At 43.4% G+C, this 14,553-nt stretch overlaps 1 protein-coding gene across 17 annotated transcripts in view; it reads right to left on the reverse strand.

Annotated features, from left to right (window-relative positions):
* Nucleotides 1–13,789, reverse strand: part of YAP1 (Yes1 associated transcriptional regulator) — a 123,616-nt gene extending 109,827 nt beyond the window's left edge. For 14 of the 17 annotated variants that reach the window (XM_081545936.1, XM_081545934.1, XM_081545935.1 and 11 more), the window contains exons 1-2: nucleotides 13,135–13,532; nucleotides 10,153–10,403 (exon numbers count right to left, since the gene is read on the reverse strand). In XM_081545936.1, coding sequence (XP_081402062.1) covers nucleotides 10,153–10,403; nucleotides 13,135–13,455 — 572 coding nt within the window. In that variant the 5' untranslated portion in view covers nucleotides 13,456–13,532. Of the gene's footprint in view, nucleotides 1–10,152; nucleotides 10,404–13,134; nucleotides 13,584–13,689 lie in introns of those variants that run through there. The other 3 variants (XM_081545937.1, XM_081545939.1, XM_081545942.1) reach the window with 3 other exon arrangements.
* Nucleotides 13,790–14,553: the final 764 nt, after the last annotated feature.

Here is a 14,553-nt window from a genome sequence, read left to right on the forward strand (position 1 = left end):
TCTTTTTAGCATGGAATGAATAACAATAATAACTAAGCAGGGGTACAGGCATTAATCAGGGTGACTATCAACCAATGGACTGAAATAAATCAGCAGCCTAAGGGACAGCATGGGATTCCCTGGCGGCTCAGTGGTAAAGAATCTACCTGCCAATGCAGGAGATGCGGGTTTGATCCCTGGGTTGGGAAGACCCACTGGAGAAGGAAATCGCATCCCACTCCAGTATTCTTGCCAGGAGAATCTCATGGACAGAGGAGCCTGGTGGGCTACAGTCCATGGGGTAGCAGAAGAGCTGGACATGACAGCGACTAAATAACAACAAAGGGACGTCATCGACCAATAAGCAGGTCAAGAGCTACAAACAGTGCTGAACAAAGGTCTATCTTTACTGAGTCCATGATGAGCTGGCCTCCACACCTTCTCCACGGAGAGATCATCAGCAATGAAAAGGCAAAGCTGCAATAAATGTGTCCTGAGACCTGTCTGGTCTATCAAGACTGATATATTATTAATTGTGTCCCAACTCCACAGAGGGGAACCCAGGGAACCCTTAAAACAATGCCTTCTACATAAAACCAGGAGGTAAGGGCTTATGAAATGAAGAGACCAGTAAGCACACACAGTGAATTCAAATAAGATAATTAAGAATAGAAAGGTGAAAGAAATCATAGACACATCAGTGTAAGTGATCCAACACACACCATCCAAAACCAAGTGGGTCTTTTTTAAGAAAAATCACTCTGTGTTTGAGGGAGAAGAGGGAGCTGTGCAAATTCCTATCTGTAGTGATGGGCGCTAACTGAAAACCGAAAAACAGACAGGGATACGAGGGGAGGTTATCTTCAAACACAGAGGACAATGATATTATTTTTATCTATCACTGTGCAGAAACAGTGATTACTGCGTGACCCAAAAGAAGAGATCTGTACCAGTCTTAACAGGAAAGTCTGCATACCCTGCAACTGGGAGGGGTTAACAGTGATCTATTACATCAGCTGGAGCCCATCCAGACTACACAATTTCGGAAACATAACCTATATCAGTCTGAACATGTGTAGAGGAAAAACAGAAACATCTGTATCTTGGCCAGCTCTTCCCCAGAGTTATTTTTTTTTGTTTTTAAGATGAAAAAAAGAAAGTTATCCAGGAGAGCTTGCTAAGTTTTAACTGTGACCCTATCACTGGTAAGGATTAGTTCCAGGCAGAGTCTCAGAAAGCTGATTTAGCTCATTTCTAACACTGTCATTTTAACACACCACCTTACATATTTAACTGAGATGTATTGATTTGGTTCCATTCCTCTACCCCATTCAATATTTTAATACCTTTGACCACCCCAGAGTATCCACCTTTTTAGTATCATTTAGCACTTGTCTCTGATGCTAGAGTGTTCTGGTCTGGTTTTGCATTGGTCACTTAAGATTGTATGTAGATTTTAAAAGGTTTGCTTCTTCTATCAAAAATTTCCATATGTAACTTTTTAAACTACTCAAGGAAGAGACTGCTGAAAACGTGGATCTGAAGAAATTCAACTTGCTACCAGCAAAGGGTCCTAACACATCTCTGTTACTACCTAAGGTGAATACATTTTAACCTAAACCCAGTTTTCATAAAATTCTAACTTTTTACATGTCCATGGTTTTTTTTATGTAAAAAATACTCTCTTAATATTACTGCATGACAGCTACAATGGCCTGTCAAAAACAGCACAGGTTACTTTTCCGAGCTATCAAAAGAGCACTTGCTAGAGAAAGCAGCAACCTAAAGTAAAGATAACATCAAGCTATATACCTTCGAGGGTGAACCTACATGAGCAGACTAAAAACTACTTAATGGATTTAGACATGCATATGTATTTTCTTTAACATCTATGTTGATAAAAACCAGGTGAAAGGAAAAGAATGAAAGAAAATATATGTGCTGATTTCATAAGGCTATTTTACTTTTAAGCCCTACTTTTTAAAGCTGTGGATACTAGACAGAAAACTTGAAAATGACATTAAAAACAGATAGGATCAGCTCCATTATTATAGGTACAGATAGGAATTAAGTCTTCAGGTTCTGTGCCCCTTCACACTTTTCAGGATCCAAATCCTCTGAACAAACGGATACACTGCCTGAAGCCAACCACCCTGGTATCAGAGTGCACAATTCCCTCCTTTAGCGAAATCTAACATGACGACTGAAGCAGCAAAATCAATGCTGAAAGAGACCAATGACAATGAATTCATCACTTGCCTGGTAAAAGCATTTATTTAAGTATTGATTTAAAAGTTATCCTGTAATATTTAAGTCAAATCATAGGAATTTGTCAGTGGTTACTGTTTGGAGCTTAGAAAACTGGCAACTTTATATAGTCAACTTAATAACTGCAAAATTGGAATCACAAAAATTAAGCCTATATTCAACTTTTTAAAACCTACTACACACGCTCCCTCCTTGGCCTAGGCAGAAAATGCGCAATTTATGTTCCAGAGAAGTGGACTTAAGAGGGTCTGGATTCACGTACCTGGCACAGCCAAGAGCAAGGATGAAGCCCCACACTTTCAGCCTCAAACACTAGCTGCCAGTCTTAACACGCATTCCATGGCCAAAGCTCTAGCGAGGGGGCTGGCAGATTTTATCTGGAGAAACTGGCCACTACAAGAGACGTACCGACATGTAAGGCTTCCCACAACTTCAGGGCCTGGCTGGTTCCTGTCACGTCACTCTCCAGGGAAGCCCACTTAAGGCCCCGAGAGCAGAAGAAAATTTAGGAAGAAACAGCTCCTGTAGGATCTTTAGACAGCTACGACATTACCACATCCATGAAACAAGAACAGCGTGCTAGTGAAAAACAACAAAGGAACGATGAGCTCAGGAAAGAGTCCCCGGAAATTAAGAATGATCACTATCTTTCTGGGGAAAAAAAAAAAATTGAAAGTTAAGAGTTGAAGGAATCTCCCAGACAGCATAACAAAAGGCTAAGAGAAGGAAAGATAGGAAGGAAAGGTAAGAAAATTCAAGAGCTATTCTGACTAGCAGGAATTCCAAAAACAGAGAAGAGATGAAAAAGACTGGAAGAAATCATCCAGGAAATAATAAAAGCAATCTTGCTCAGGACTGAAGTACAGAGAAACTACACTGCAAAACTTTGAAGGGCATCACTCACAGTGAGGATTGAGTTTCCAAACATGATCTTACAATGAATTTTTAAAAGTGCATACCAAAGCCTACTATGAAATTTAAGACCCTCCCCTCACCAACCAAAAATAAAGGGGGAAAAACTCTAAAATCACCAAAGAAAGCAAATCGGGTTTAACTGTTCAATAAGAAGATAGCATAATGGAAAATAGCTTGAGTTCTACAACCAAACTGCCATCAAATGCCAACAGGTAAAGATACTTTTAGACATAAAAGATCTCAACGCAGCTAGCTACCACACCCTTTTTCTCAGCAAATTCCTGAGAAATTTCAACTCTAAGAGTGAATAAATCAAGAAAGAGAAAAATAGTAAACAGGGTATCAAACCAAGAAGACCGATGCAGGGACTTGCCAGGCTGAGAGGGAAGCCAAGTCCTGCGAGATGACTGTGGGCAAGCTGAGAGCAACCAATCTAGCACGGGGCAGGAAGACAAAAGGTTCAGGGATGTCTCCAAGGGGCCAAAAGAGCAAGAGGAATACAAATGAAAAAAATGAGGCACTTAACAATTCCAAGAGAATACCCAAGTTGTTCAGAAAATCACATTACATTACACAACTCAACTGTACGCAAATCCTAAAGAGTCAACAATACTAGCAAAACAGACAAAGCAATATAGTGGCAAGGTAAAGGAAAGAATTTTAGAGGGGGCAGAAAAAATTTTAAATGGTAGTATAGCGTATTTTGTAAATACGGAATTTTTAAAAAGGGGAAAAATCTCAAAAGAACTGGAAGTGTTTGCTTCTGGAGAATGTAAGTCAGAGATAAAGAAAAGTTGTGTCAAAACTGCTCTTTTCTTTATGACCCTTATAGCAGCAAGGGATTTTCTGAATCTATGTATATGTTACTCGCCTAAAATTAAATTTCAAAATATGTATTTATAGACGAGGCTATATAAACATGAATAAGTGTTTAACCACCTTTCTCTGGCAGAAACTCAATGCTTTCTAACATTACTCTTTCCTGAATTTTCCAATTCTCTCTAATGAACATGTGTTACTTTCATAATTTTTCATTAAAAATCCACAAAATCAGATACGTGGGAGAGGCAGCAAAGGAAGGAAGGACAGTTTTATAAAACAAAGGAACCCACATTCATGCTTCCACAGAAAAAGAAATTCACCTCTTACCCCTACCTCCTAGATGGTAGGATTTACTTAGTTCTTTCCTCAAACCTTACTTCATATTATAGTCACTTCAGGATATATGAGAAGTTAAAATTTCAGGCAACTTTCTAAATACACATTCAGCTGTGTGAGGGCACAAAATAGCCCTCTGAAGAAAGGCATTTTCACTCCTAAGCCCAGATCAGCCAGTCTACAGTCTCCATGCACAGATCAGAAAGATCATTCTCCAAACATATATTTACTGGTTAAACAAAGACCTTACTTTAAAAGTCTCCTCACTCTAGGTTAAGTAAGAAATTGCAAGAGCGGAGAAGGAGCTTCTAACAAACTGTATCCTCATCACCCTTCAAAGCAAGACTTAGTTGAAAAATTTGCTAAGTCTACTGAGTAACACTATCCTGTGCAGAGAAAAAGCCCACTAACGTGAAAATAAGTAGGTAATAGTACTAACCACAAACAAAACACTGAAAATATCTGGTGGAAGGAAACAGTGATATTTTAAATAGATAGCTCTATTCATTTTGTTAATTTGCAACACTATTCAGAGAAACATCATCTTATCACTTGATGTGTTAAAGATTATGATTCTTCTCATGCTAAACGCCAAATAAGGATTAAACTGCTGACCACTTTTTCTTGTCAAAAATATTACAGGGAAGGGGGAAGAAAAAGGCCATTGTGATTTATACCAAACTTCTTTTGTTTGCTTGCAGAAGGGGTCAAGCCCCGCGCAAATAGAAGTGCTTCCACGGGGGCAGTACTGTTCCCAGGGAACTTCGTGCTACAGTACTTGAGCATCCAGAACCATGAAGTAATTCTTCTTCATAAAAACAGAAATGTCCCTTTCATGGCTTGAAGTTCTGATTAATCCTCGAATCAGAAGCCCTTTTTGTAAAAACTGCATCACTTAGTAACCATAGTTATAGAATCACACAGCTCTTTAAGACTTCCTCTTATATTTGCTACTCAACTATTATTAAACTTTCAAGTCATAATTAATGGCTAAATTATGCTATCACTTAAGGCAGCAAATTAAGTTTGAATAATCTTAGACCTTAACAACTGATTTTTAAAACAACTTCACTTTAATTTGCCCAAAGTCTAAACTTCACATATATTTTGACAAATAGGTTACATTTAGAGCTTCCATCTTCCCAAAAATCTGAAGGTAAAATGAAACTCAGAGTCATACTAGCATTACTATCTTGGGATGCTAATTTATTTTCCCAACTACAATGTAAAACATACTTTTCTATATTACTAACGAGGACTGATCTCAGGGTTTCAAACACTTTCTAAAGTTTCAACTATTTGACTATCACCTGGGCTTGTTTCTACACTTACCATGAAGATTTGGGGGAGAAATATTCTAACGTTACTTTTTAAAGAAAATTTGCCTACCATCTTGCAGCTAATTGAATTTGCTGCAATTAAACTTCTAGTTTAATAAAGGTCAAGTATCCTTAGTTCACACAAACAATACTCATTATTTTTAGGAAAGTAAGTTCTGTGTTCTATTTATTGTCACATTCACCATCTTCCAACTGTTTTTTCCCTACCACCATATTCAACACTTTCCCCGGCGTTTTCCTGCCTAAATCTCTGTGGCACCCCAGGCCATTCTTCCTGGGGTGCCCACCCACTGAGCAGAAGGAAGCATTTTTCCTGAGAGCTGAGGGCATGCTTTCATCTCTCTCCACCCAGTCTCAATCAGCAAGACAGACGGGCAGGCTGGCCATTCCCTCAGACAGGGAAGTAACTTTGTTTTGGGATTTTTAAACTAAAGTATAATTGACTTACAATATTATATCAGGGAAATATTTTGTGATTGCAATTTCAACTGTTTATGGGCTTCTGTAAACCCCCTCCCTGCGCCGCCCCCCCCCCCGTTTGGGTTTTGTTTTTTTGCAGCTTAATCAACAGTTAAGGGCAGTATCACAGGCTTTTCATTTTTAAAGGGAAATCATTTGGGTTACATTTGATACAGCAAGAAACCAAAGAAGCAGATTAGCCTCTCAATAAAACTGTTCCTTTTGAAAACATCTAATATTTATTACAGTAGCAATACACATTATATGGTTCACAGTCTTCTACTAGGCAAGTGTTTGGGACAAGATGCAAGATCAAATTATTGTAACAAGAAACAAGTTAATTGATAATATGTCTCCTTTAATTGATACGTTTGAAGTAGCTTTACTTAAGGCAGAGGAACACTGATTTCAAAAACAAGAAAAGAGTCACGAAAAAAAAGACTCCAATCACTTACAGCAATTAGTAACACCTACAAGGCAAGTTCATTTAATGTTGGAATACAGGCTCATTTCTATGCTGTGGAATGTCAAAAATCTCTGAAAAAACACCTTTTAAAACTGTGAGTCAAGATATTCAATGTAGTTGTTAATAAAATCACAGCCTCAAGAAACCTTGAATCTTCAAGGTTTAAAAACAGAGTCCAGTTATTTAGAAAATGATAAAAAAAAACAGAAATGAAACAAAATGACCTCTTAAAAATGAGATTATTAAAACAATGCAAATCTACACATTTTTAAAATCACTGGATGAGACTTCTTGAATCAAATTGTAAGTTCCTATATGCTACATTTTACATAAGAGGTTCTTTGTATGTGGTAACAGTTACAAAGCATCAGAGTCAATAAAACAAATTGGAGAAGTAAGGACACTCTTGTAACCAGAGATATAGAATTCTAATTCAGGAAGTTATTCAGCAGCTTATAAAGAAATAGGAAGTTGTTGACCAACTACTTGAAGAACTATTTCCTGTAGGGAAACTGTAAGACAGATGAAGAAAGCAATAATCCTCAAAGCAATAAAAGAATTCTCTCAAAGCTCAATACACAATTTTGAAGGCATTAGTTTTAAACAGTAAACTCAGGAGAACAAATATTATACCTAATATGCAGACTAAACTTTTAAAAAAAACACTCCACAATCATGCCAGAACCTGAGTATGTGTCACTGATAAATAGCTAGGACCATACTTCCACCTTATCACTTGCCAACCTAAGACAGAAGTCTTCTCCAGAAAATCTCACTGACGAGGCAGGGCTTTAAAAATCCCAACAGTTGCCTGCCTGTAATCCTTCAGTAGTTATGCTGCCTTGAAACAATAGGATGGGCCAACTAACTTCAAAGTCATTTATCTAATGTCAGAAGACAATAATCAGTTGCTTCCAAAGAAAATGTTTCTAAGTTTTAAACTGTATCACCTTGCAAATCTGGACCATTTATGGCCAGATTTCTCCATGCCAAGTGTGCATTTCAACACATTATATACTTTGTAACTTAAAGTTAGTGCCAACAAGTATCTAAAAAAATGTATAGTAAGGTACAGCTTTCACTGTTGAAATGAGTGTGAAGTTTCTTAACTAATTTAAATCTTCATTCTATATCTAGCCAGCAATAAGACTCTTCTTTAGATACAAGAGGAAACTACTGCTGATTGCAAAGAGAGCTTGACTTTAAAATATCTAACCCAGAATAAAAATGAACTTTGACAATTAACAACCCGGCTCCAAAAACTTCCTTTATTATCTCCAATTCTAAGTCAAGGCAGATACTAATCTCATTTCCTGTGCAATACACAAAAATAACTTGTTTAGGACAACTCACATGCCCCACAACACCATGGAAGTAGCTACCAACTGGATGTGAACTCATCTTTCTACAACTCTTCTCCAACTTACACAATGCTCATAAAGCAGATCCTTTGGAAGATACTAAATGTGTAAGTCCACATCCAACTTCCACAGCCAATGCTTAGGGGCCCTCTCTGTAATTTCTGATGTGTACCACCAACTAACCCATGATTTTGCCGACTTTTACTGACCAAGATCCATCCATAAGGGGACATCTTTTCATTTCTGAAGGTTTGATGCGAGCCAAATATTCAACGGAGTCAAAAATCTTCATGATTCTTATCACATAATAAATCTAATTTTACTTCCAGTGAGAATCTCTCAAAAATCTTGAAAAATGATCATGCTAATCTATCTTCTTTCCGGTTTTTCTTTTCCATGGTAACCACTACCCATACAGCATAATTTTCATTTTGTCCTGGGTTACCTTCGCAAGAGGTTCACTTGAGTGGGGTGTTTGGGGTGGGGGGTGTACGTGTGTGTATCCTTTGTTAATCCACCTCTGAGAGAAACACTTTCTCAAAGAAAGCAGCACTGGAAACTTTAAAAAATAAAATACAGAACTTTTCAGGTCAAAACAAAAAGATCGTTAAATGTACATACATAGAAATGTAGGCAGATGTCACCTCGAAGCAATTATTATTACAGATACAAAAGACGAAAAGGGGAGCGTAAAGGTTGCTCTTTAATCACAGACTTTCAGCTAGAACATCGACCAAAGGAGAGAGGCAAGCCGGCTGTTAAACTGTTTAAAAATCTCCCCAGGTCAGCATGCGACCCAGCAGGGTGAGGTTCAGAAAAGTACAGCCTTTCTTTTTCCTAACAACCTGGTTTGTTTCCACTCCTTTTCCCTTCAAGACACATCCCTCACAGCGAGCAACTCTTTCAATCATTTACTGTGGATGTCTGCTTCAGAACAAACGATCTCGCTCATGCAGATGAGTTTGCCAGACCTGTGTGTACCTTCCAGTCTCAGGCTCTTTATCGTTCTGGTTGAAATCTGACCCTCTGAAATGGATACCGGGACACCAGGAAACGATTTAAGAAAGAAAAAAGGTGCAGGGAAGGAGGGCAAAAAACTGCAGAAACTTTTCAAGTTCAAACTTTTCTCTCTGCTTTTTCTCCTAAAGAAGCTTGTCACAAAACTGTATCTTACAATGAAAGTTAACAACCTGCCCTGAAAGACAATATAAAATAATAAGGTATACAACAAAACAGTATTATTATTATTGTATTATCTGATCTAATGAATATATGTTACATTTGCCTTGGGAGTAGAGTGTCAAAGACAGATGTCAATCAAAACTTGTTTATTATCTCAACATGATTGAACAGAACTAAGAAGCTTTTGAAAATATCTATTTCAGTCTATAATTACTTGTAGGAAACATTCTGTATATACGTATGCCAAAGAAACCAAATAAAAATATTAAAGTCTTATCCATAATTTCAAAGTGAGAGGGGACAAAATTCTACTTTGATCTTTTCAGCTTCAATGAAAATTTGCCATTTTGTTAAACACACAAAAAATAAGGCTGAAAAAAACAAATAACCCAATAGCCTTGTTTCTGTTTTCCCAGAGAAGAGGGATTCTATTTTGAAGACCTGCTGGCTCAAAAGAAGTTTGCCACTGAACTACTGTATGTCAAATATGAAAATGCGTATTTCTCTTTGCTTTTTGAGGGAGAAAATGATAATACACATCAAACTGCAGCTAAATACTCTCACATCTCACATCTAAAATACATCTCACATCTAAAATACTGTAAAATCAGACTTCCAGGGAAGTCCTACTTATTTTTATAGTTCTTTTCCACCAGTAAAATGTTTAAAAAGGTAAGTAGTGCCATACATACTTCATGTAACTATGCCAGCCTCCTAATTCTCACAATTTGAAATTCTTCACAGGATCCGAACTTTCAGTTTTGAGCTAGGCTAATTAACAAGTTTGGCACAAACTCAAAATGAGAACATCCTAACTGCCACAAAAAAAGTTTAGTAAGAGGCTATGAGCCAGGAATCCATAAAGCTTTCAAAATATTACCCAAAGAAGGTATTTAGGTCATACTATCCTGGAAAAAAAAAGTTATGGAAGAGATCACTGAGCTTGACATAAATATTAAGGAAAATGTAAAAATAAATCGTATCTTGGTATCAGAAAATGATCTTCCACCCTTTTTCCACTTACTTTAAGAAGTACCTCTGACCAGAAGATGTCTTCGCCATCTCCCAGCCGGCTGGCAGAGGCACATCGTCAGGGATCTCAAAGGAAGACTGTCGAAGGTGCTGAGCAGCCGGGGCGGCTGCCGGGCCGGAGACCACTCCCGTGGGGGTCAACGTCCCCGGAGACACGGCTCCGAGCTGCAGCGACGCGGGGGACGAGTGAGCCCTCACGTGCTGCGGAGTCAGCGCCCCTGCAGTGCCTGCATCCGTACTGGCCTATCGGGAAGGTGAAAACAAAGACTTCTTAAAATCCGTTCTCCAAGAGTCCTTGCAAACTTCTTCAACAGATACTTGGTCGCCATGAAATTCTAAATACCAAATTTCAACATTTAATATCTAACACAGAGGAATACAGGTTGCAGATGGATACTTTTAAATGCTAAGGTAAACGCCAAGGCAGTGTGGGTGTTTTTCCAAGTTCTGACATGTTTTAGGTATAAACAAAACCCAAAGAGTAAAATGACTATGTACTCCCCCTCCCCTCCTTCAAAACCAAGTTTTACATAATTGTTTTTTCTAAGCCAAGCCCTAAACACAAGACAGGTGTCATTTTTTCTTCACTATGGACAAATATCATCAATATGGCAACCATCAAAATTGATACAACTTTTAAGAATTACAAAAGATCCAGAAAAATCCAAATACTCTTTAAAAGCCACCTAATGAATGAAATATAAACCCAGCCATATATTTCTACCTAGATGATAAAGATGTCAACAATGTAACTACAATGTAACTTAAGAATTTACATACTTACATATTTACAACTGTGTGGCAGCAGAAAAACTCCTGACCTCAGACCCTAATGATATGGGTTCCAGTCCAATCTGGCTAGTGTGACACACTGGACAATACCTTATTCTCTGAGCCTCAAGTTTTCTCATTTGTAATAGCTTTTTTTTTTTCACGATGAGAAAATGAGGCAATAAATGAACTTATGTTCAAATATTCAATAATTTGTGAACAACAGTATTTACAACCCACATTCATACTATTCATAATCAAATATAGTTATTTAAATTCATTAATTAGAGTTAGGGTTTGATTATCAGAAAGTTAGAACTTCCCAGATTCATATAACCAAGGAAGAGAGACTGGAAGCAATCAGCAAGGGCATCTATGCCTTGATGTTAAATCATATATATTTTGAGTTTCCAATCAGAATAAATTGGAATTTAGGACTCATTAGTAGAAATAAAAGTCAAACTTACAGACGCACAACACTTGGTCAACAAACGCATTAAAACAAACAAAACTATAGTAAATTGTGAATATTATGAATTCATAAACTGCTGATACAAACTTTCATGCAATCAAATGATTGCAAATGACTAGAAGAATAGGTACACTTTTCAATGGCAATTCTTTTCGGCTTATAGATGCCACAAGATGGGGAACTCAATCTCCTATGGGTATTATACTTCCGAAACATATTAGCTAGCAGCACAGCTGTGTAGACGGTGGGGTGCAATGCCAACACACATTTTTACCCATAATGAGTCCGGAAACTCATTTCCAGGGGTAAGAGAAAGAAGCATACCTAAGTCTACTTCTCACAAATTGAAATATTTAGGGCAAACAGCTAAATTGTTTTTCCTGCCTCTCCCTTAACCCAGGTTTTTGTCAGCAGGTTAAGTGAGTTTTTCTGAGTTCCCAAACCCCTTGGTCTGAGGGAGGAGAACTTATCACAGGCCTGCAACTAGGAGGGGCGATGGGAGTGGGGGCGAAAAGTGTTCTTTCCGCTCAAGTTACAGCCGAGTGGACTAACTTCATCGCAGTATTTGGAAAACCAATTAACTTTTGGGCAAAGTTCCTATGCTGAAGTTTAGCCTGAAGCAAGTTCTTTCTTAAAAAGTAAAGACAGAAAGAAAAATCTCCCCTAAACAAATTTTCTGGGACCGATCGGAATGTTAACACTTTCATAATACACAGTTGCACTTCAACGCTGGATCACGTTGACAAAATAATCGAACGCTGTGTATATGGAACAGCCATGTTCATATCCTCAGTAAGAATTAAAGAGCAATGGCGAGCCTCGAATTAGTCATCGCTTCCCAAACATTAACTTCTAATCACAGCTGAACTAAGCAGGACTCGGCCTGTGAGTCAACCTGCGGAGCCTTATCAAAGGCTTGTGTTAAACCCCAGGCGCGGTGCAACCCAGCCCAGGGCCCGTGCGCCGTGCAGATGTGGCCCATTTAAAAGCATTTCAGCGGACTGTAAATAATCGTCCGCAGTGGGGAAGCCAGCACGTGAGCCCACTGCGTTTCGGGGACAGTGAGCCTGCGCGAGTTGCAGAGCGCAAGGGGGAAGGGCCGGGGTGAGAGCGCCCAACTCCATAAACAACTTCCAGGAAAGTCTGGATCCTGTGCGCGGCGAGCGCCGGGGCCGCGAGGAGGAGAAGTGCTCCCGGGAGGGGGAGGGGGACAAAGAGCCCGGGACCGCCCGGGCCGGTTCGAGCCCCGGCCCTGCTCCACGCCGCCCAACGAGGGCACGATTTTGTGCCTCCCCAGGAGACGGGGGGGACCGGGGGGCCCCGGCAGAGAGGGAGCCCGGGGCGCGACTCCGCCCGCGGCCCGGCGGCGGGAGCGGAGGTGCGGGGCGCGCGCGCATTGTGCGAGCCCCCCGCGGCCGGCCCCTGCCTCACCCCCACTCCGCCGGGAACCCGCGGGGAAGGAAGGAAGGGAGCGGGCAGAGCGCGCCCCCGGGGCTGCAGCCGCGTAGAGGGACTCCGGGGGCGGGGGGGGGAGGACAAATCTCGGCCTCCGACTCCGGAGGAGCGCGGCGCCCGGGCCGGCCCGCCCCTGCGCGCGCCCATCTCCGCCCCGCCGGCGCCCCCGGAGCCCGCACCCCCCGAGCGCCCCCGCCGGAGCCCCCGGCGCCCCCCAGCGCCCCCGGGCCGGGGGCCCGCCCGGCGGGGAAGCGGGGAGACGGGCGGCGCGGTTACCTGTCGGGAGTGGGATTTGGGCTCGGGCGGCTTGAAGAAGGAGTCGGGCAGCTTCCGGAGCCTCATGGGCACGGTCTGCGGCACGTTGGCCGTCTTGGGGTTCATGACGGCGTTGAAGAGCGCCTCCAGGTCGGTCTCCGAGTCCCCCCGGACGTGCACGATCTGGTGGCCGGCCGGGGGTGCCTGCGGCGCCGCCGGGGGCCCCGGGGGCGCGGGCTGCCCGGGCGCGGACGGCGGGCCCTGGCCCTGGGGGGCCTGCGCGGGCGGCGGCCCCTGGCCCTGGGAGGCTGGCGGCGGCGGCGGCGGCGGCCCGGGATCCATGGTTCCTGCCTCGCCCGGCGGGCGCGGGCTCCGCCCGGACGGCCCGGCTCGACGGGCCGCGGCGGGGGAAGCGGCGGGCGCGGCGCTGGCCTCGCGCTCAGGGCCGGGGGCTGCGCCGCGGCCCCGCAGCCCCCGCCCCGCGCCCGGCTCCGCGGGCCTGCGGCGCGTCGGGAGGGGCCGCCGGAGACCGGGGCCCGCGGCGCCCGCGCTCGCTCCCTCGGCCCGGGCTGCGGCCGCACGGCCCGCGCCGCTCCCCTCCCCCTCGCCCGGTTTCCTCTCCGGGTTCCTTCCTTCCTCCCTTTCTCTCCCCCGGCGGCGGCCGCTCCCGACTGAGACGCAAACTCGCCTCGGACGCCAAAACTAAAGTTGGGAGACGCGCCCGCCCGAGCGGCCGCGGCCCCGCCTCCTCGCGGCGCTTCCTTCCTCTGCGCGCCCGCCCGCGCCAGATGCGCAGGGAAACTTTCCCCGGCGAGGGCGCCGCATTCCTGCGGACTCCAGCCGCCGCCGCCCCGCCCGCCCGCCCGCCCGGCCTCCGCGGGGCCTCGCGGAGCCGCGGCCGCGGCCGGGAGCGTGCCTGGCGCCCCGCGCCCGGGGAGCCGCCGGCCCGACGACGCGCGCTGGGCCGGTCCAGGTCGGAGCCCCGGCTCCGCTGGGAGCGCGGCCGCCCTGGGCGCAGGGGGTCCGCGCCCCCGGCCTGCCCGCCTTCCCGCCCGCCCTCGGGAGCGGCTGCGAGGCCGCCCCTCGCCCCGCGATGCCAGGCAGCTTAGGCAGAAAGGAGTCGGGAGGGGACGGCAGAGTCCACCGACGCCCGCCCCGCGTCAGCCCGACCTAACCGACGGGAGTGCCCGTGTGGGCTCACGACGAGGGTGGACCTAAAATGGTCCCCGTAACACACATTGACTTAATAAGGATCCATTTTTTTAAAAAAACATGAACTTGATACTTTTCACTTCTGAAACATGCAAAACCCACTTGAAGGACATTAACCAGTTTTGTGATTTGAAGCTTAAAGACTAAATCTGTGACTTAGTCTAATTTACTAAATAACCAAAAAATTGCCTTTGTTTAAAGTGAAAACTTTTTTTTAGTACTCAGATT

This window comes from Giraffa tippelskirchi, chromosome 11 (genome assembly GCF_054371585.1).
Source record: "Giraffa tippelskirchi isolate mGirTip1 chromosome 11, T2T-mGirTip1v1.2.pri, whole genome shotgun sequence".
Lineage (NCBI taxonomy): Eukaryota > Metazoa > Chordata > Mammalia > Artiodactyla > Giraffidae > Giraffa > Giraffa tippelskirchi.